This window comes from Nyctibius grandis, chromosome 14 (genome assembly GCF_013368605.1).
Source record: "Nyctibius grandis isolate bNycGra1 chromosome 14, bNycGra1.pri, whole genome shotgun sequence".
In the NCBI taxonomy this organism is placed as follows: Eukaryota; Metazoa; Chordata; class Aves; order Nyctibiiformes; family Nyctibiidae; genus Nyctibius; species Nyctibius grandis.
The window spans coordinates 10,762,173-10,785,856 of record NC_090671.1 but is presented as its reverse complement, the minus strand read 5'-3'; the positions used below and the strand labels follow the sequence as shown (position 1 = coordinate 10,785,856).

Genomic DNA, 23,684 nt, shown 5'->3' with positions numbered 1-23,684 from the left:
CATTTTTTCTGTTATGGAGGAGGTTTTATAGTTGTATGATGCGGATGTCCTTGTCTCTCAGGTGGGTACAATGTGCCCACTGAAAAATACAGAATCCTTAGGAAACATCGAAGCCAGATTGATCGTGTCCTTTTCTTTCAGGCTTACCTATGTCAAGATGGTTCACTGGAAACCACATCAGGCAGGTTCTCTTTCTGTCCTCCTGGGATAAAAGTAGAACTTTGGTGTTAAGAAGATAATGCATTATTGCATCCAAACTATAGGCTGACTCCTGGGATGGACCTAGTGACTCAAGTCCTGCTGTTTCCTCTATCAGGAAAACGCCCAGCAAGAGTTGGTACACTTAGATGGATTAAATGGGGTTCATTGGAGGCTGAAGTTTACACTGACTGAACTCCAAGGACCAACACTTGAAAGAGTGCTACTCATCCGACATTCAGGGTAATAAACATGCAAAAGCAGCACCTACGGTGATTTATACTGACCTGGCTTTACTGTCCCTTAAAGGAGATCCACCTACTCTTGTCCACTGGTGTTTGAGCTATCAAACTGAAACCTCTTCCTGTTGCAAAAGACTCTTCTTCAAGGCCTACAAGGCAAGCTATCTATGCAAAAGGCATTTGTGCATTGACAAACACACAATAGAACAGGATGAGAAATGGGACAGGAGAACAGTCCAAACACACAGAGATCTTGTGGTTGGAGCACTCAAAGGAATGGTGCAGAAAAACCTCCACTGCCATCGTTAGCCATAGCTTAGGACAAAAGATGCAGAACACAGATTAAGTGTTTTATACTCTTCCCACTTGAAGCTAAGGATCAGTGGGTAAACTCTAACTGTAGTCTGCACGTGAAACTTGAGTCTCATTGCCTGTTTTTTTCTGAGTGAAAAAAAAAAAAAACATAGGAAAATAAAGCTTCAGTGTCAAAAAGCTGTTACCGTAATGTTTTGTTCTTATCAGGTGATTAGGAGAGGAACAGTAGGCAAACAGACCCCTTTCAGCAGGACAAGCAAAATAAAGCTACTCCGTCCATAACCGCATGGATACAACAGTGACCACGCAGCCCACTCTGACCCCTGGGAGTACCTCTGTACACAGCAGCACAGAGACCATCTAGTGCAAGCAGCACAGCTATCCTGTTAGCAGAACATCAATGTGCTGATTACACTGTTTCACATTTATTAGTGGTCCAACCAACTGTGCTTACTCCTTGCAAAGGCTGGGAGTCAGTCTTTGCTCTGCATTTATTGACAGTAGGCTAGCAGGCCTTGGAATATGACTGTAGCTCTTAGGGAGTACTGCAATGCAATAAACCATAATAATAACACTCAGCTGTAAAGACTGCTCATGTGAGTAATGGTTTGCTTGATCTCTCTTCTCAGGTTTTTTTGATGCCTGCTTGGTCAACATGACTGACTCTCAAGGCAGAGGATCTTAATTGGAAGAATTTTAACAGAAAGAACTATCTTCTTCTTAATATAATCCTGCCAGTTGAACAGGAGGTAATAGAGGGTCCTAGAAGTCAATAGTTCTTAACTACTTGTCTCCATACTGCTACTGACAATTTTGGGGCCATTAGCAAGTCACCTAGAAATGCAGGAAAGCTATTTCCCCATCTAGAAGATGGGGAAAATTATATTTGCTTGACTAGCTTATAAACAGGCTATGAAAGTTAATTCATACTTGTACAGTATGCTGAACACAGAGAAAAAAAAGAAAAAAATCCATCTGAGAGTGAAGCCTTTTTACCAGCCAGTAGCATAGGTGTGATTTCACCTTAGCACTGCTTTAGGAAGGCCATCACTGTACAAGCTTGTATTAAGAAATAACATTTATGACGATAAAACAATAAAGACACAAGATTCTCATCTCTTTGGTGCCAGTATGTAACTCCCACTTACTTCAACAGGTCACTTCTCTAGTTCATGCCACTGAATACAATCTGACTGAAGTGTCAGCCCAGGAGACCATCAGGAGTGATTCACCTTGTTACAGGCCACCTTTACAAAAAGGGCAAACCAAGCTACAAGGCCTGGAAACCTTGAGGATACTGTAAAGCTTGCTGTTTAAAATCTCAAGGTACTGTTAAATGGTGTCAGGCATTGTTGCCTTTCCTGAACAGTCACTTTGCCTTTAGTCTGTGTAAAAAAAGGCTCAGACTGCTCTGTCTTTTATCCTCTTTTCCCTCTGAAGGAGTCTTTTCAATCTGGCAGAAGAGGTACAAATTCAGGGTTGGGATACCATGAAATAGCCACATAATCGAAGTCCTAGAGAAAAAGCCCATCTCATTACAGAGTTTTATGTGGCTGGTAACCTTCCTGATCACCACTTATTGCCTGATTGTTTCTACTACTAAAATATGATTTAGCTCAGCACTAGAAGAGCACATAAGCAATTTGATAAAATGTCAGTCTTGTTCAAATTCTTGCTGTATAAATTGGGTGCTAATGATCTTGAGTCCACTACCCTCACGTATTTATGCAACCTTTTTCATGTTTGCCGGATTATTATTGATCGATTGTTAGATAAAACGACAAATAAGAGAAGTTCATATAACCTCCACTCTAGGGGCCTTTTAGGAAAAATTTTCCCCATTATCAACGACCATTGCTTATTCACTACCGCAACTTCACACTAGTCACTGTATTCCCGTAATTATCATCAGAAAGAAGACATTAAAAGTACCATAGACAGACCATAAACCCTCTCAACAGTTTATAAAAGTGGTACGTACATATCTCTGACCCCCAAGTTTGGTTTACAAATGCAGAAATATCATAGATACATTTTATACAAAATCTCAGTTCACCTTTCTGACAATATCAGAGTTTTACAAGTTTCCAGGACAACCTTCAGCCATTTCCTAAGAATAATGGTATTTCATACTTTCCACACTTCTTTCCTTTGGAAATTTGGTGATAGAGTTTGACAGTGAAACCCAAAACTATATATAGGTTAGGATAGTGTAGACCAACTTAACAGTATAAAATCAGAACATTTTTTGCTGCTAGTAAAGCTAAACTGGATTTCCTCCTAATGAAAAGATTTTCCAATAGCTACTCACTAAGCAGCATCAGTTAAAGAAAATATTTAAAGCCACAATGCTATGAAATGAAAAAATATGAGAAACAAAAGCAGGATTCTTTAACTGGAAAACCAGTCCCAATCTCTTTCACTTAAGAGTTTATTCTCCTTCACAATTTTTAATGTTGAGAAAAAAAGATTCTATAAAATGTTAAATAATTCATGACTGTTCCAGTTCATTGCTGATAGGATATATTTTTCTCTCAAATACAAATAGAATTCAAACCAACAATCAAATCAATCATTATTGCAGAAGTGAGCCAGCAGATGACCTGTGGGGTTTGGTGGGTTATAACTGTCCTTTGTATTTACTGAATATCTCCTAACCAAAGATCTCAAAATAGTTCATTCATTTCAGAGTAGTAGTATATTTTACGAAGACAGACATTACTAATTTCTTCTTAGCAGATGAGGAAAGCAAAGGCTAAGACTTCATTTTTCAAAACCTATGGCTGCATGTATTTTTATCCCAAATTTCCTTTGGCTGCAGCTGTGATGCCCAAAGATTCTCCTTTCTTTCAGTCCACCATGCACCAGCAGGCTCACCACTGGCCCTGTCACCTTGTAGGCCACAGTTTGTGACTCCTCTGAAAATTAATTTCAGAGCTCAACATCCCCATAAAACACCCAGCAACTTCACATTGGATGCAAAGGAAACCAAGATTTTGGTTTGATGAATTCCAGTGCTTAACTTAAATCCTTTAAAGTTTGAAGATTGCATGTACAGATCTACATGGATAAAGTCAGTAGGAAATATCAGAGAGGGATGTCTGCTTCTTCAAGGCCCACATTTCAGTAGATTAGAAAATAATGCATACAGCATTGAGGAGCACGCACTACCTTGTAGGCTATTAGGTCACTTTTACATCCTGTGTGCCTGGGCAAATGGATAAGGTCCTGGTGGACTACTCGCTTAAATTCAGACAACTAAATTCTATTTAAGTGTGATTTTGGAGCATTGAGTTCTTTTTTAGATTGGTCTTAGACTCCCATGTCACAATGAAAAAATCTATGACAGAGCTAGGAACAGCAAAGCTTGTCTCCCACCTTCCAATCACTTCTGTCAATCACAAGGTTTTCTTTCTTCTCTTGGAGTTTATTTTTCTAGTTTAGCAGCATCTCTTGAATGCATTAGGTCACATATATAAAGGAAAAAGCAGAGCTAAGCAGACAGCACAATTAACTAATTTTCTCTATTTAGATCTTCATACAAAACCATTCCAATTGCTGGCAATAAAATGCTGGTGAAAAGATCCTCTCTTCAAAACACATAATTCCCATACCCCTTTGCACTCCTACATGTCCTCTACTGCACAATGCATGTTCCCACTTCTTACCATCATCTCCCATGCTTGCAGCAAGGCCATCATACACTATAATACGAATGTAGCTGATCTCAGGAGGGAAGAAAGCACACTCCCAGGAAAGAGAGAAAGAGTAAAAGACCCAGGTACGTAGGAGAGCAAAAAAGAACCGTTTGCAAAGTGTATATTTTGCATATAAATCTACTTGCCATAGGAGAGCAAAACAGTAAGAGCGCTTTCATTCTGCAGGATATTATATCAGCCCACTTGAAGCTCACTTCAAGCCTAATTCTGGAGCACCTTGGGCTGCAGCAGCGGTAGGTGAACTCTCTCCCCTCAGATATCACCCAACAGAGCACCCAACTGCCAGTAAAGCCACATCCCCGTGTTGAGCCAAAGTGTGAGCAACTCCGGAGAGATCCTGTGAGTATATGGGGCATATATTAATTGTAATGCATGTAACACAGCACAGTGTTAATAACCAGCAATAATTTGGTCTTGCAGCAAACTGGAACTGTAATTGCAAAGCACTAAAAGCTTTTACTGAAATCATTTTGAAGGACTGACATGAAATACTGTTTCCATTCTCAGCAAAAAACTTCAGATAAAGATTTCCTTTCAATTTCAGTTTCCAGTATACATATCCTTAAATGGGGAGAAAAACAGTAAAACAAAATAGACTAGAATATTATCCACAAGCTTCAGGGATCTTTCCACACCTTTTGATAAGAAGGATAGAGAGTCTTTAGACTTCTCTGGTCATCAGCATGTGAAAAGATGACAAAACAGTCTCTGGGACTGCACAGGCTGTACATCCAGGGCTGGTCAGTGTTAAGGGACTTTGAGGTTTGCCTTTGATGACAGAGGCATGGCTGTGGGCTCTACAGTGGCTTTCTTTGGGCTAGTATATATGACACTATTTGTGCCTCTGCACACAACCCTCCCAAGTGGCCAGTTACAAAGAATACAATGAATAATTAATTTGCATTTAATTAGGAGAGAAGATAATAGGATAAAGGAGAGAAGGATAATAGGATAAAGGCACAGAACATTCAATCACTTATTTTATAAAGGCATTTAATACTGCTTCACTGGGAAGATATAATTGCTTGTTGCTTGTATATAGTATGTCACCTTCAAATAATTGTTGATATTAGCCAGCAATAAAATGGCTTCAGAGAGGTGAAGTGACTTCGCCAGGACCACAGAAGCAGCAAGTGTGTGAATTAAGCTGAGAAATCAGTCACTTTCTTAAGGCTCAGTACTCCAGTCCAAGCTCACAACCCAGTGCTTACAGCCATATTCCGTATTTATCCATCATTTACATTTTATCTCCTTCCTTTCCTCTAACTCTCACACCCATACAGAGTCAAGACAAATATTTTTAATTTCTCTACTTCATTAAAAAACAAAACCTAGACCTTGGCCCTTATGGTCCAACTCTTTCACAAAATTAAAAACAGTCCATCAGTTTCACTTTCACTACTCTAAATCTTCCACTGCGGAGAACAGCAGTAGAAGGAGAAAGAAACAGAAGTACCTTTCCCTACCTATTTTAGTATTTAGCAGTTTTTACAAGGTTCCCCTTGGAGACAACTTCCTATTAGAAAGGGGATAGAGTTTACTCTAAATATAAGTGTTTTGAAACAAAAAATATTCAGTAGTGATGAGTAATTTTTGACTTGTGGTTGTTTTGCATGGCTGTTTCTTCTTTTTTGACCTGTATATCCTGTATTTTCCATCTGTTCAAGCCATGATTTCCAGTCCACTGGAGCAAAAGCAATGGTAAAAGCATTTTGCCAGCAGCCCTTGGCCTCACTTTATGAATACAGTTCCAAGTCTTGCTGCCACTCAAGGTATAACTTCTAAAAATAAAAGACTGTTTCAAAATAACAATTAATACAATTGTCTCATAAAAGAGTTATATGGCTGGGGGGGGGGGGTGTGGGGAAAGCGGCCCTTTCCTTTTTCAGAGAGGAGATCAGAGTGAGATGCGACCAGACGGATGCAGCACATGCTGTCTATGTTGACATTTACAATATAGGAGCAGAAACCATAAAGACTAATACCCATTACAGCACACAACAGCCACCAGCACACCACTTTTTGTCCCAAGGAGAAGTACCGCTGTTGCGGTAGGACACAGCATGGAAGTAGTCACTATTCCCAGCACTGCCAGGTTAGAGAAGGGGCAAGGAGAAGGAGGCAGATTAACAGACTTGCTTAAAGTCAAACTGGAAGCTTACAGATTATTGGGTACTGAATCTGTGTTCGCAAGAAATCGGATGTCTTCATTATATGACAATGGCTGGCAGTACTAGCCGTATTAGCCTCTTGTTAGTTTTAACCAGATGCAACAGATACCCATAGAATTAAATTACGGTCTTTGCAAACTAAGGATCTAGCAAGGTTTTCCCTGCACCCTTGGGATTCCCTTCCAAATCTTGGAACCCCAAAGCTGGAAACAGCCTGGAGTTTGTTAGAGCCAAATCCCGCTTCTGCAGCAGCCTATCAAAAATCAGTCTGGTGAAACAAGGCATCCTGAAACACGTTACTTTCTCTACAGCCCTTAGAAGTAATGTGAACACATAGTGGGTTTTAATGTGCAATCCTGCATTCTCCCCATCTAGTTTATATTGCATAACAGGCACGGTTGTTTTCATTTAGAAATATAAAAACTAGCCATCAGTTGGTGAAAATCCATACATTGTACAGGACAATGGGATCATTTAGAAAATACAGAGGGACCTTCTGTGTAACAGCTGAGGCCAGAGACTGCTCTTCCTCTTCCCAAACTGCAGGTTTTTTCCTTAGACTCACCATTTCTGTCTGAGTGGACAAAGTCTGTTATCCTTTCCTATGTATTACGAGCAATCATTTTATTATTTACATGAATGGGCCGTTTCTGCTCCTTTTTGCTCCATCTCAACTGACAGGACAGAGGACCTTTTACATGTCTGTTCATGCCCTCATATTTACATGTTCTAACAGGAATTAAGTTTCTTTCAATCCACCCTGACCCAATGTCTGTGCCTCTATAAATCATTAGAATTCAAAGTTTTTGAGACTTAAAACTTGATCAGGTCACAGAAGAGGTCTCTGATGGCTTTTACACAATGCCAGCTGGAGAGTCTGTTCTGAAATCACAGCATATCACAAATGCAGTCTTTTGTTTAGTTGACCACATCAAAAGAGAACCTCTATTGTATAACCATAGAATCATAGAACAGTTTGGGTTGGATTGGACCTTTAAAGATCATTTAGTTATGGATAATGGATATACTAGACTGACATGTAAGATTTCCAATCCTGAAATAAGGTCTTAATTCAGTCAAAGGCTACTTCAATATCTAATCACCTAGAGTGACATTTGCTCCTAAAGGGAGGGCCACGAAAGAGGCATTAGCATCTTGTCTGATACCGGGATTATAGGAGATCCCAACGTAGAAAAGAATTTGACCCAAAGCATTTAATCAAGCTCAATTTTTGCTCTTACCTGGTAGTTGCTTTTTCCCTTACAGCAGAAGGTCTGGATAAATTAGCAACCACTGAAAACTGGATTAGCTATGTACATGTCATGGAGGGATGAATGCAGAACATAGATACCACAATTCTGACCAAGAAAACAACCAAACAAAAGCTCAGACATGCTGTAGCTAGATCAAAGACAGAGACAACGGTGCTTTAGAAGCACAGCAGAACAGATATTATAACTACTCTGATATTGCAGCAGATTATAGTCTGAAAGCCAGTTACTGTTAGAAAAAGCAGGTCAAGAGAAATCAACTCATGGAAGTGACATGAGTAACAGCAGGCTGTTACAGAAGTTTGTTTTTAAAAGGTAACAGCAAACTGATGTTTTTGAAGAAGAAAATGCCACATTTTTCATGGTGAACTGATATTTGCTATCTATTTTTAGCTTTTTTTTTGTGTGTTTTATGATAGCTTAGATCATAAAATAAAAAGCCAAAATTCAAACACATTGTTTCCTTTTTGTTCCAGCAAATTAATTTTAGAAGCATTCATTTAGAAGTTCAGGTGTTCAGTTTTCATCCCAATTTAAACAAAGCAAGATTTTTGAAAATTTTATAAACCTACATATAATTATCATGGTTATAACTAGCTCTACTTTTAACTGATCACAGCCCATGGAAATAGAGATGCTTTGAAGTCAGATTTCTAAGATCCTGCATTTACAGAGTAAAAACAATGCAAGGTTTTTACCTTAATTCTCTCTTAGATAGAAAAGGTTTTTAATGTTTATATCTAAACCAATTTTCAAATGTAATACAAGTCTCCATGAATGTCTGAAGTAACATCCCTTTAAAGTCACTAGTATACAGAAAGATGGAAAGGTGTCACTGAACATGTACTATGAGGAACTTAGATTGTCTGTCTTGAAATTAGTCACTCAGGAAACAACTTCATCTTAGGTAGATTGACCCAGAAAATGAAAGCCTGATGTGGCAAGGAGAGCAGATAGCCTACTGGTGTTCGGTCTCTACCCGGTGAAGAGGAAATAACTGTCCTCAAGTCAGCAACCAAGTGCTGTGGTTATTCAGTTTATATATCACACACTTGTAAAGGAAAAATGACCTGATTTTATGGCAAACCACTTCCCCTAGAAAGCCCACACAAACTTCCCTGGGGACAAAAAAAATAAAAATAATGAGAATTGCTGGTTTGAGCCCTCACCGCTAAGTCAGTGGAGTTAAATATGACTTAGTCCAGTATGAGGTACACATCCAAGCCCAACAATGTTGCACATACAGCTTTGTGCCATTTCAATAATTGAGCCCTGAAACATATCTAGGTGACTTTAGCCAGAGATTTTTGGAGATGGAGATGTATAACCACCAGAGAAAGGAGAGTGTATTTTGTCTCAAGTCAGGTAGGATATGATTTCTTAGGTGAACACACCAGGCGTCTCTAGTGCTCAGCACAGCTATCGACTGTGGTGCACCTGTGACATTTGTAAGAGCAGGGAGTTCACTGCTCCCTCTTATGATGCATCTCCTCTCTTGGAGGCATGTTTTGTCAGTCTTTGTGAACTTTGGCACCAATGGTCATTTCTAGGACAAACATCCACAACAAGTCAGTCAATTTCAGAAGCCAGGGTACGACATTTACCTCCAGTTGTAAGAAAGCTGACATGAGTCATTGGTAAGGGATAAAAGAATGAAACACAAAGTGGCAAACTTGAAAAGAAAAGACAACTGGACAGTTTCACTTCCATGCACTGCACATCTGCTCTCAGTTTGCCACAGTAGAGCCTGATAGACTTTGCTGCTCTTCCTTGTATTATTTTGGTGGTTATAATGAGCTTCCCACTATGATATCAGAATTCTTGGAAAGCAATCAGATAAATCAGTGTGGTGCTTTACATTCAAAAGAAGCACCACCACCACCCTCGGGTATTTTTCATTTTCAGAAATGCTTTTGGTATATCAATAATACTTAGGAACCTCAAACATCCTATAAAACAGAGCCAAGCTTACAAGTTGGGAGGAGATGTTTAACTATATAAATCCTACTTAGATGCCTAATTCTTGTTCATGTTCTATAAATACCTTTGCAGATTTGAGCTTTACTAATCTTAACATCAGTTCAGTAAGAGATTAGGAGCACTTTGAACTCCAGCTCAGTAGACTTTAAATGTTATCTCCTGTTAGCACATAGATAGGTCCCAGCTCTACTAATTCAATTTTTATAAGTACTCAAAGGACAACTTCAAGAAGAGACCTTTCTCACTCATAGAGATCACATCTCAGACAATTCATACAATATGAGATGGAACAACAGGAGAAACATTGCCAGCCAACTGCAATACAATTTCTGTAGAGCAACAGTTGAAGGATTGTTAGGCCATTTATACACGAGAAAGGGACTTCCTATACCAAGAGCAGAGAGACAAAAAAAATAAGGTACCAAATAAACACAAAACAGCCTTACCTCAGTGTGAACTGATCTTCTGTTGAATTTTTAGCAACAGATACAAGGAAAGTCAAAACGTCACCTTGCTTGACAGTCTTTGGTGCATACTGGATGGCAATATTATTATCCAATCTCATTTCATTTAAGGAAGGGACAGCATGTGTCTGGTAAAGGAAAACACTTCCAATCCTCTGCAAAGGAGGTCCTGACTCATCAACGTCATTGCGCCCTGGTCGGATCCCATTAGTTTTCCTTACATCCTCCTTGGTGCATTGCCCTTTTTCATCTCCTGGTTGTATGGCATAGTAAAGCTCCACAGGGCTCCCTTCAGACTGATCCATGGGTTTCTTACGGCCAGCAACAACCGTGGGGGGGTTAAACCAGCTCGGCAGGAGCTCCAGCTCTGCCACACACAATCCTAGATCCCCTTGCAATCTGCAGCTGCCTCTGACTTCCCGTGTCTCTCGGAAGGCAAACACCCGCAGGCAGGGCAGCCGTTCCGTAGTGCTATAGTCATCCCAGTCCCTGCCCACGATGTAGAACAGGACCTGGACTTTGGGCTTGCTCAGGTAAATTTTGTCACTCATTATGAAGGCCTTAAGTTTCCAATTAAAGGAGAATTTGTTAGCAGATCCAAACGGATTTGAAGACAACATTAAGTCCTGGGGCACTACTTGTTCAATGGAAAAAGGTCCATAGCTGGCATTTAACACAGGTGGCCTCTTGGACTTGTAGATCAGAAAGGATTCCACTCGGGACTGCAAGCTAGAATTCCTCATAATATCCTGGTTGGCTTCCTTAAGAAAGAAGGAAACATCCGCATTGTGGATACGATAGGTCACAGGCAAGTAAGTTGGCAGTAAAGAAAATCTCTGTATACTCTCCAGGATCCCTCGACTCTCAGTCACTGTTGAAAGGAAAGGAGAGTTTAAAAGATCAGATCTTCAAGTCATACTGTGATACAACCTCGCTGACTTCACTGAGGGGACTGGCAGCGCTGTAGCTGATATTAGTGGCAATAGCAAGCATCATCAATCCATACAGAAGTAGCCTGGGCAGATGATGATTTATCTCGTTAGCTTGGAAAACAATAGGTTATGATATGTTCTACATGGCAGCTAGATTAAAAGAAGCAGCTTGTGCAGGTTTACCCATGCCAAAGGTCGCATCTGCACTTGCAATACACATTTATTATTGGAGAGCAAAATTACCCAGTCAGCATCTACAACATGAGATCACTGCACAAGCACATTTAAAACAGGAATTTCATCACTAAAGCAAGCTACACCTGTATAGGAAACCAATGCAATGATTTTACATCAAATGCTGCACATGGACCACTTACAGTTCACTTCAACCTTCCTTTTCAGCACTCTCAAGCAATATATGGGCTTTAAGTGGTTCCCCCCCCCGACCCGCTCCCAGGCTGAATTTCACTTTAAGACTAGTTAGGACAATAACCATTTACACAAAAGCTCCTTTACAACATTCTGGTACTAGAGGATTTCAAAAGGAGCTTTATTTGCATCCAATTTATGGTCCCTTCTATTTCACTTCATCTATGAAAGAGGGTTTTTTTCTGTAAATAGCTATCAGGATTCATGCCACCGTTGTTGCCTAACCCTGCATTGTTCCTTAATACAACTGCATTATCTGTACGCTGTACATCACTGCACATTGAAAGAACACTTTCAATGACACTGAGCCTCTCTTACTGCAAGATCTCTATTTTAACTGTGCCATCGAGTAATTACCTGAGGCAGGCTATCATATTAAAGAATAAGGTCTCTATCCTTTCTAGGAACTGTCAGTTCCAAAGAGCAAAGACATATACTGTTAAAAAATACAGATGCAAATACAATATGACCTTTCCTGTTTGAACATCTGACCTTTGTGCTTATGTCTTCACACCCTAATTGTGAAATAAGTTGCATTTTTTTTTCCCCATAGAAAATTCAAATCCTTACTCTTATTCAGAAAAGTGACAAAGCATTACCACAGACGACATTCAACAGTAAACCAGTTTCCTAAGCTCTAGTCCACAAATGCTTTATTAGCCCTTATTTTTCATTTGGCATCTGACCTAAATACTTATTTGCTCATCAAGTACTGCAGTGGCCTAAACTGGTATCAGGTACTCCTAACCACCAATCTACCATTTATGGATTGCAATTCATTGCAAATCCTAGAACAGGACAGAAGAGGCTTGTTATCTTCAAATTCTATGGGAAGGTATTGTTAGTTCCTAAAAACCTCCGATTTCAAACTGCAAGTGTTCACCAAAAACGATCTGGAAAATGCCTCTCACAGCAACAATCATATCTGCCTGGGGGCTGTATAACCTGAAAGAGGAATTCGCCTTTGCAGGAGAGGAAGCCACACTGATGCTACCCATAACCAGCATGTCAGCCCAGGCACCTCCACAACAAAGCAGGTAATGCAGGAGATCTCACCCTCAGACAAGTCACTTTTCCTGTGCTGCTGTTCTATGTCCAACAAATAAGGGTATTACTTTTTATTTCCCCTCACTCTTTGTCTGTGTAGACTGCAAATGCAACAGACTTACCTTACTATTTATATAAGTATCACCTAAAATAACAAGGCTGTGATCTCAGTTAAGGTCTCCAGGCACTAACGTAATACAAAACAATAAACTGGAAAACTAGAGCAAAGAACTTTCTATATGGAAAAGCAAAACCAGCTGTCTATTAAAAAAAAAAAACAAACCAACCAAAAAACCCCACCAAACCAAAACACAAACAAACCCTAGAGAAAGGTCGGCATCATTCAGCACACATCATATATGAGGCTGTAAATTGCAAGAGCAATAAAAGGCTGAAGTCTCTAGAGGTGGAAAATTCAGCTTAGATCTTGTTTGAATTTGGAGGAATTAACACCCAAGGCTTTTCTGCTTGTTTTTAATCAAGAGTAAACTGCAGAGATTCTTTGCATGCAAAAACACCCTTTATTTTAGCCTTGGTCTTTTCAGCATTCAGCTCCCACTCCCTCTCCAGATACACTGAGAGTGGATGAAGTTTTTAAAGACCTTTTTCTGGATAATCCCCCAACAAAGATTTCTAACAACTCTAAATGGCTTTGCTACTACTTAGTTGCAGGGATGCATTTCTGCTATCCAGCCCTAAGGCAAAATCTGTTCTGCTGTTGTACTCCTCAGATCACCCAGCCCATAACATTGTTCCTCCATCTAATGTCCCATTTATAAATCGCACACTCATTTTGTACTCCTCCCAACAGCTTGGCAAAGCACCATTAAACACAGTGAGGCATCAAGGAGGCAACTTAGAGAGAGGAAGAAAGCTCAGGGTATTCAATTTTTTATTTCCCTTTTTTTGATTGCAGCTCCCTCCCCTGCATTCCACAGGGAGAAGTACATTATTTTTATATTAAAACTAACAGAGTGTTTCACCTCATAATTTTTTAATCATTTATTTGAGTGCTTAATTATCTAAGGGATTAAAAATATTCCCTCTGTATTCCCCATCTCCAGGGGACAATGTTCCTCATGGTTTGTAAATCAATGACTCTTTGGAAGAGAAGAGCAACACAAATTTAAAAAAACAGGTGAACTGCCTATAAAAAACAGAAACAATCCAATGAGGTAGAGTGGGGTCCATTGGGTTTCAAATTTTTGGGCAATGGCAAACTGGTCTGCTTGGTGTTGCACTTCCCCCTACCATCAAGCTGCGGACGTGGGCTGAATATAAATTGGCTTACACTGGAAGCTGACAGCAGCTTACCAAACAGCCAAAGGCCAGAAATTCAAACAATTTTACACTTTTATCTGGGGAGAGTTATAATCAGCACAAGCAAAAAAAATTCTCAAAAACTACACAGTACCATCTGGATTTTGACCGTGAAAGTTTATTAAGGATTCTGAAGGATAGGAAATCAAAACCAAAAACAACTATCAGCGTCTTTAATTGCAATCATTACTATTTTTGTAAAAATTATGCATGTTTTTACAAAGGCAGAATTGCAGAAGATTACAATTTCATGCATTATTGGGTGAGACCCAGCATAAAAGTGGAGTTTTAAAGATTTCAGTCATACCACCTACCCTAAATATTACATCAGATCTATACCATCATAACAAAAATTCCACAGGAATAACCCACGTGAATAAATAAGACAAGAATCACACAGTGAATCTCTCAGTTTAAATATGTCAAACAAATTAAAGGATGGGTAACTGAAGTGCTGTTACGGAAAACAACATCAAGACAAAAAGAAACCATACAGTTAAACTAGGGAACTGCAACTTATCTTTACTGTACCACTATATCTGAAGGCTTGTCTACACGGGGAACTTGGCAGCAGAATAACCAAGTGCAAGAGTGCAGTACATTAACTAGCCTTACTAGTTCTCTACGTGGATGTAGAGCACAGAGTACATCATACTCTGTGTCAACAGAAAAAGCACTGGCCCCAGATTAAAACAAACTCTGAGGAGTTTAATCTATCCCTATAAGGACAGACTCCTATGATCCACAGAGATCTGCTCAACTTGGAATTGATTAGCTGTGGCAAGCTGCAAGATCGGTTTATCTTAAGCTGAGACACTGCAGAAGAAAAATCAGATTGTTCCAGAGGACCACAGCAAGCGATGCCTCACAGCACTACTGAATCTCGAGGGACTGACCCTCAACTGGAGTAAACTGCTTCACTGCAAGGTCTGGTGAAGACAATCTACTATGACTGCAGAGTGGTGTTACAGCATTCTGGATTCAGGAGATGATGCCCAACAGTTTGAATCAAACCCATAAAATGTAATTTCGATGCTGTGCTTATGCCAGAAGCTCTTATTTCTCAATCCCTTAGAACTACATCTGTATTTGACCTCTCATGCTGTGAATGGTTTGCTGAGGATTTCAATCAGTGGCCACCTGGGAAGAGATGCTGTAGTAGGGTGGTTTTCTTTCCTCTCTCTTTAGTAAATCTTCCTCTGACACTGTTTAAAAATACTTGTCACTGATGGAAGCAGCAAATTCTTTGCAGGTCAGTGAATTTGAAAAAATCAGAGAAAACGGCAGCATATTCAGTCTCTTCCCACAGAGCCAAAGCTTGCACGTATGTTATACCCATGAACATGACATTGTAAACATGCTGCATTTACCTTCCAAAAGGTCATACTGCTTTCTTCATTAGGCTATTAATTTTGTACTGCAGTCTGGCTAAAAATCTTAAATCTTTATTTCTTTAATACCGTGTAACAGCAGCTCTCAGTCAATGACAAACACACTATTCATAGCTCAGTTTTACTGCAAAGTTATTGACCATGGCTTCAGAAAATTGAAGAAATCTGCCAGACCACAAACTCCATTATATATTGCCAGATCCTTGGGACTTCATTGCCCTAACAGTTACTTTATTTTTGAAACTGTTCAATCCACGATAAACCAGCATTCATGAGAAATAAAACACTCTTCCAATCAATTATATAATGCTACTATTTAAAAAAGAATAAATTGCCTTTTTCTTGTAGATTGAAGGGAGCAACTTCTTAGGAAAATTGCCTTATCAGCTGCAAGCTCAGACTGGTAATGCAACAGATGAAGTTTGTTGCTGTATCTCGGGGATTGAGATAAGTGGTTCTTTTCAGTCTGGCAGAAATTTTACCTTTTTAGTTAGTTTCAGCTGTTCTCCTTGAATCTTCTAAACACCTTTGCTCTCCTAGTTTTGTTATGCATTGGATTTTTTTTTTAGCCAAAATTTCTAGGGAAAAAAAAACCTGGTAGTGTGATCTGTTTCCAGATCTGGAAATTAATGTCACAAGGATGTCTGTTCCAATAAAACTTCATACTCATTTTAGAAAATGAAGGCATTTGAATCTTAACATCGTTCACTGGCTGAATCCACCAACACTCAAAAGTGAGGCAGTTTAAAGCTAAGATATAAACATAGTAAATACCATCCCCAGGTGTATCTCAGTCAGTTCTTAACAGAGGGGTGATCTACCCTTCCAATATATGTCACTTACTATGGACAGAGTCAACTAAGACTATGTTACATGAATATCTGAGTAGGATCATTTCCATCTTATAGGATTTGTTGTTTGCTTGTCATGTTCCTTCCTCGAGTTCAAACATCTTTCTGAACAGCCCTTACACATGAACAGACAAAACTGGAGCTTTCCAAGGATGACTTACTCTGTTGCCTCTTTTGCCAGTCTTGTGGCAGCTTCATTTGCTTAAAACAATTAGCACTGCATTTTCAAGCTTTTGATTCAGTGCTATGCTTTATTGAGAACAGCTTTATGACAGAGTGACAAACTGATGGGAGGTTTTGATCTCAGACAGAAAGAAATACAGGCTTTGTGGCAGTTGCTCATTTTGCTTGTTTAAAAGCAATGAAATTCTTCATTGGTGCTCAACAGAAGTCCAGAGGGAGGGAGCACTGTAGATACCGAACAGCACAGCACAACAGGCTGTAAAGAACATCCATAGCTCAGATGCATTGGAGGGCAACAAATGAAAGCCACAGGAAGAAGCACAATGCACCACATGATCAAAAACCTGCAAACCCACCCAGGATCTTACTGCAGATGATTTCCTTTGAAACCATTTTCACACAGCCGCACACCTCATCCGTGCAGTAACACAGAGTCAGGAAAGTATTTTAATGACTTGATGCCATAAACACATGAACCTATCCCACAGATATCTACATTGAAAATTGCATGCTGGAGTTATTCCCTGACAAGAAATTAAACCAAAAGCTGCAAGATTAATTTTCTGTTATGTTATACCACATTATATGCATCCAAAAGCGAACCACTTTGTATGTGGTTGGACAGGCTAGCTTTCTTCCCTACTTAGCATCTCATTTTAGCATTGATTCTGGGCATTTAATTATATTATTAAATCTTTATTACTTCTGTGACCAGAAGCCTTAACTGAAATCAGACTTCATCAGAAGGAACAATATTTGCCTGAAAGAATCTACAATTCAAGTTAATAGACAAGGTTTTAAGAGCTGGAAATTGATGCCAAAATAATGATCGAATTTACCAAAAGCCATAAAGCCAGCACGCGTTCAGAGCTAGAAACCGGTCATAAATCACTAATTCCTCTCTGTAGTCAGTATTCAATAAGAACATTTCAAAAAGATTTTCAACAGAGATTTTTTGATAAAAATCTGAAAATGTAAGGGGGATTGAAGACTAAATCAGTCAGATTTTCCTGCAGTTTGTCATATCATCAAAAAAACCCCAAACCACTCTTGTTCAACATCTCTGCCACAAACAGATAACAGAGGAAGCTGAGCCATCACATCCCTAGCAGAGAGATACAGTGTGACGGTGAGCTCCTGCCTACGCTTCACAGGAGCAGCGCAACAGGTAAGTTTTCCTAGCCTGAATAGGACCTATTTCTTACGACTAAGTATTTCCTTATGAAGACATTATTATACATAAAAATGTTCAGTGATCACATTATTCTTTACCCAGCTGTGTAACACATAAGGCTGAAATAGCAATTGATGCATTACTATCACTATTCACACTGGAGCACTGATTTCCCATCATTCTTCACCTGCTTGTTTAGAAGAGGAGTATCAGCGTCTATCTTCCATACCAGTACAGAAATAAAAGAATCCGGCCTATCTGGTAGCAGGAACCCTAATCTTTCCTCCCAGTGCTGTCACACCATTAGAGAACAGTTTCCAAAAAAATCTCATGCTTTCGGTAACAAGCACCATCATTCTAAAGGGCAAGTACCAACAGAATAGCGATAAGGCTAAATCAATGTGTCACACGTAGGAAAACAAAAATAGAACCCCAGAACTCAAGAGTCATGCATTTATCTGTAGCAAATTAAAAAGAAAAATGGCTTCAAAGCCAAAAGTCACCCATTCCTTTTTAAGTCCTTTCCCTTATTAGCATTTCAGACTGCTCTTCCTGCTTCACTTTATAACATTCCCTGTAACTGCTTCATCCTTAGGAAATTATCATTCCTCTCCGAGAACAATGCTGTTCCCAACCTGCCAACATGCCTCTCTTTCCCCAAGTTATTAGAAGTCTTGTTCCAGTTCTGCATGTCTGTGCGGAGCTTGTTAGAAAGCAATGGGAAGATTACCTGAACATCAAGGCCACAGACTATGTAGAAGAGCTTCTTTGTAAAAAGGTGACTCCTCACTTCTTGTAAGAGAATTTTAAAGAAGCTGGAGTACTGTCAGAGAGTGCAACAGACATAAGTGACAGTCACAAAGCAGCAGCTGAATAAAGCAAATTAAAGTTTGCACAGATGCAGACTAATAATTTGTACCATCATTTCTAAGAGGAATACACACTTGCAAACCATTCTTTATGAAAACTATGAAGCATTGCTACTGCAGTCAGAAACAGAAAGAACTTTCAAATGCAGAGTCCTGCAAGGACAGAAGTACGCTGACACAATGTGCCTAAACTTCATGAGAATATTTCTGTGGAGAAAGACAAGTCAGTTAACGCTTTGCTGAAACAGAGGCTGGACTCCTTTGCAAAAGACAACGTTACAGCCTGCCCATCAAAGCATGTCTTAATCACTTTTGCTTCTGTGTTATTAATCCTGCTGGCTTGCTCCTCTTGAGCAATCGTGTAATCCATCTTGTAATTTCTCTGTTAACTCCACAAAGAAGATTCCACAACCTGAGTGGGAAAGGAAAAAAGGTCCTAATGAAATACAGTATGAAATTCATCCCAGGGGAGTCTCCAAATACAATGCTGAATCAGAAAACAATACACATGCAGAGCGATCCTCAATTAAGAATTCTACTCCATCTTTAGTGGTGTACCGTTTGGCCCACCTCAAAGAATCGTCACTCAAGGGTTTCAAGGACTCTGGCTCAAGCTTCTAACTTTACCTAAAGGTGGGGGCAGTAAATCTGGATGATAGACTCTGTACCTACTATCACTGCATCCCAGGATCAAGTACACACTGTCAAGTGTGTGACTGGACCATTCAACTGCCGTGACCATGAGAATGTTATTGACATTGTCAATGGGATGTTACTAGACCACAATGCCTTATATTATATGGTCTCTCCACACAATCTCCTTCATACAGGAACTCTAAGTTTGATTTTACAGAAAAATTTAGAGGTTACAAACATTTGGAAAATGATCTCCGAGAAACGGAGCACTTGCTCCACCAGACAAAGCAACTGGCACCACAGAAACAATCCTCAGTCTTAACATGAGCCACTATCTGATGCTTCAAAAGCAGGGTAATAAACTAAAACCAAAATGAATCTATCAATTTCACATGTCTGCCTGTCATGAAGTACTTGTGGACTGCCCTAAATGATGTCTGAAAGTTGAATCATGATATCAAAGGATTTCCATGCCTCCATGTCTGGAGCGAGAGCAGGCATCTGATCTTGGCATGCATAACCTTATACGCATGACTCTAAAGATCATTAAGAGTCATACACTCATCCAACACTTTTCATACTTTAACTCTGTTATTTGACTTGATGGGTTTATAAGTGCTCATCCTTGATACACACTCACAGGTGCAGATTGTACTCCCAGTTGCTGTATCAATCCAGGAATTCCAGTTGCCTTAATGGGCCCATTGAATCTGATTATCAGTGAGATAAGGTCTTTTTGACAACAGCACTATAGTCTGATGATACAGTATTTTCTTTGAATATCACATTTTACTGAAGTTTGAAGAAACTTTTGTAAATTAATCATTGATGTCAGGACAGACTACGCCTCATCATTCATTAGGAGAGAGATGAACAATCCTGAAGTTATTTTATTATTCACATTGACAGACAGATAAAGAAATCATTTAAATAAAAGGGCCGCAGAGGAACACATACACCTTTATATTACCAAGTGATACAAAAATGATCAGAGAAAGATCATATAACAAGGGCAAGTTCCCACCTCAAAAGGCAGCAAAGTAATAATTACAGAGAAAAGTATTAAGATAAAAAGATATGGCACTGTTTCACACAAGACCTGATGTCAGCCTGAACATGAAAGGGCAAAGCAGTGATGGGTACCACAAAGTTTACAGTAAGAAAAACAAACAAAACCCCCACAGTCATGTTATCTACTGGGAAATAGGGAAAGAGTGGCTAGGAAAATTTTTTGACACACCAGGTGCAAAACATCAGTAATCACAGAGGGTTGTCCCCAGCCCATCAACTGCATGGGATGCAAAGAGTAAAAAGTACTAGGCATTATAAGATGCATCACTCCCTTGAGCATGTCGTTGCTTACACCAAACAGTGAGCTTTCATCACTGTAACTCACTGGACCATCTTGACACACACTCTCTCTTGGCCTTTTTTGCAATTTTTATGTGTTTATTTAATGAACCATAAAAAGACAGAACCTCTCTCATCAAAATAGTACTAGCTAGGTGGTACTAGGCTCAAGGCACCCTAATGGTAAAAGAACTAAGAGACAAGGGCTTCAGTGTCCAGCATATTGGAAGATTTCTCAGGCTTTCAGTGGCAATAGTTTCTGTCTCCCTTTCTTTCCTCTTCCCCTCCTATGCCTCTACTTGCAGTGAAAGAAAGAAATGATGAAGATTTCAAAGATTTAAGAAAACAAAACAAAACCAAACACACACACAGCTCAAACCCAAAAACCCCCCCAAACTTACAAAGCAGAAATTCTTGCCAGGATTATCTTGACTTAAATACCATTTCTAGTGTAATTATATTTAGGAACCAATAAAAGGAAAGTAAGGCTAGGTAGTGGGGGAGTGCAGAGTGCCAGGAGTCCAATCGTCAAATTCCTCACGAGAGAGACAGAAATACAGGACTGTGCATTGAACAGCCTTATACTGCTTAAACGGACTCTATTCAGACAATCAGAAGTCGATCAGATTCTGCCTCAAATGTCTGCAAAATTCCCCCTTCATTTTCTAAAAGATACCAGGGACTGTGTGGAGGCTGCAGATCTGCTACAAGGCCATTACTGACAGAAGGAAAAAAATTCTAAGCATTAAATTAACACCTGACTCAGCAAAAGTAATAGGCCAGTTTCTACAGCCGGTCTTTTATGAGACAAGGCATGTCTATATACCCTAATCCAATTCCAGTGGAATGCGAACTGCAGCATAAAAGTGTTTGTGGCTGCTGGCTGATCATTCTCCCCCTCCAGAGTATTTTTTTTTTTAAATTTCATTTTAAATTTGTTGATCCATATCGTGCCTCTATATCTTGCTGTAGGCTCTCTGCCTAACACTGAATTCGTACAACAAACAATTACAATATTGATCTTCTATTGCTACATTCACTAACAAGATAAAAAGATTTTTTTTTTTAGCATTATTTAAATAACACCATAACGCTCGTATGTGCAGTAAATTTCCAGGAATGTCAATAAAACTAGCAATATTTCACTAAATACATACCCATTTTATATTAATTAAAGAAAGTGCAACTTAAAAATATTTGAGTGTGTTCTCAGAAGGAAATGAAGATTAATGGGTATTTGTACCTGAAAAGTCTAGAAATTGGAGGGGACCATAGAATATATATACATATACAAGCACAGATACAAGAAAGAATCTGACTTTGGTAGCATGCAACACAGCCAGAGCTAATTAACACTGCTTCTTGGGTACTTCTGTTCTTCACTAGAGTCTCTGGTACAGAACATGGGAACGAATAGTGTCCTGAATCCATATGGTCTTCCTGCTTAGGAGATCCAGGAAACAAGGGTTTAAATTCCTGTCCTGAAAAGCTGTTCTAAAACAGCACATACAGTCCAACTCTGTAGCAACCACTAAGATACCTCACCAACTTTCCCCAAATACAAAGGCTATACTCATTAACAGAGATGAGTAAGAAACTTCTTGACATGTTCTTATTAGCTTCTGAATCATGAGGTCTTCATCCTTCACATGATATTTTCTCTCTTCGCTACAAGGTACATCTGTAACCCTGACACATTCCTCATCCTTTCCAACTTTTTGTCAACTAAGCAGGAAGCTAAGGTCTCTTGGAAAAAGAATTTGCCTGAGAAAAGGCACACAAACATCAGAATAACTAACCAGGCAGTTTTCCAGGAGTTTGATTCTGACCACTGAATGACATCGAACTTCTAGCAGGCCTGTAGCATGCTTACAGATGCTAAGCTATCTCTAATAGTATCAGGCATGATATCTTGTCTCACTCTCTCTATATGTCAGAGAGGAAAAATGAATACGCATGTAAAGAAAGTTTTGCAGAGCTAACTACAGAAGCTGTGTGTGCAGCACTAGGCAAATTGGCTGGTCATCTCTTCTTTCAGGAGAGATGACTCAGCTCATCTAGATTGGCAGAAATAATCTACTTTTTCCTAGCTCATTTTCTGGTGAGTTAGCACATTGTATTGGCTCAGCAAGAGGCTGGCTGAGGTACCAAGAGTGTGCACAGGAGGGCAGTTACATGCCAGAGCCCCGCTGTTGGAGAGTGGGACCAATTCCTTCTGGTGGCAGGGGCTGCTGGATCATTTCAGATTGTCTAGCAGCTCCTGGAGTCATCACCATGCAGAAACCTGCATCAGTTTCAAGCCCTTAGTCAACAACAAATACAAAGCTCATTGCTTGCCCTTGCCTTAGCCCAGTCACAGCTAAGTCAACCACACTGTTGCAGTAATGGGTTAGCATGGCGAACCCCCAAACCTTTTTAAGGGAGACTGCTTCTCTGATTTTCCAGTGCAAGAGAGAGACACAACAGATTATGATTCTTTGGAGAGTGCTAATTTATTTACTTAGGAGTTATTTTTTCAATTGTATTTAGACCTTAAAGATACAAGTAGAATTTCAAGTCACTAACCAGGTCAAGTACTTTTAAATATTCAATAATGCATCACATGCATTTTTTCAGACGTAAAATACCTTTGAAAGTCTGACTTACTGTTCTACAGGGCTGTGAATTATTATTATTTTTTAAAAACAAAGCCAGTTTGCAATTTGACAGGTTATTTTGTAATGAAATATTTTGCCTCTTTAGAAACATATTTTACAGATATGTGGCATATCACTGTATCTTTAAAATTCTTTCTGTTCTTGTTTTGGAAATAAACCAGTGTGCTATTCTCTCAACTTTCTCAAAAGTGTAATAGATAGACAGAAGAGTAAAGAGGATTAAAATTATCATTTTATAGCTCCATAGTATTTTTTTCCCTATCCAGGCAAACTCCAAAGGGCATGAACTCCTGAACTCACCTAGTATTCATTTAATTACATCTTTGCTCATGCAAATCTCCAAAGTCTTATTCAGAAAGTGACTCCATCTTTTCAAATCATCCTTTTTCTCTTCCTTCTCATTCGTATTTAAAAGTGGTTTCTAGATAAGTTGATACCGATAGAGACACTACAGTGTTTGACACTCTGTAAACACCTAAAAATAG

At 39.3% G+C, this 23,684-nt stretch overlaps 1 protein-coding gene across 1 annotated transcript in view; it reads right to left on the bottom strand.

Annotated features, from left to right (window-relative positions):
* Positions 1-23,684, bottom strand: part of TMEM132D (transmembrane protein 132D) — a 250,263-nt gene that overhangs the window by 178,701 nt on the left and 47,878 nt on the right. Inside the window, exon 2 of the mRNA XM_068412770.1 lies at positions 10,343-11,231. Coding sequence (XP_068268871.1) covers positions 10,343-11,231 — 889 coding nt within the window. The remainder of the gene's footprint in view (positions 1-10,342; positions 11,232-23,684) is intronic.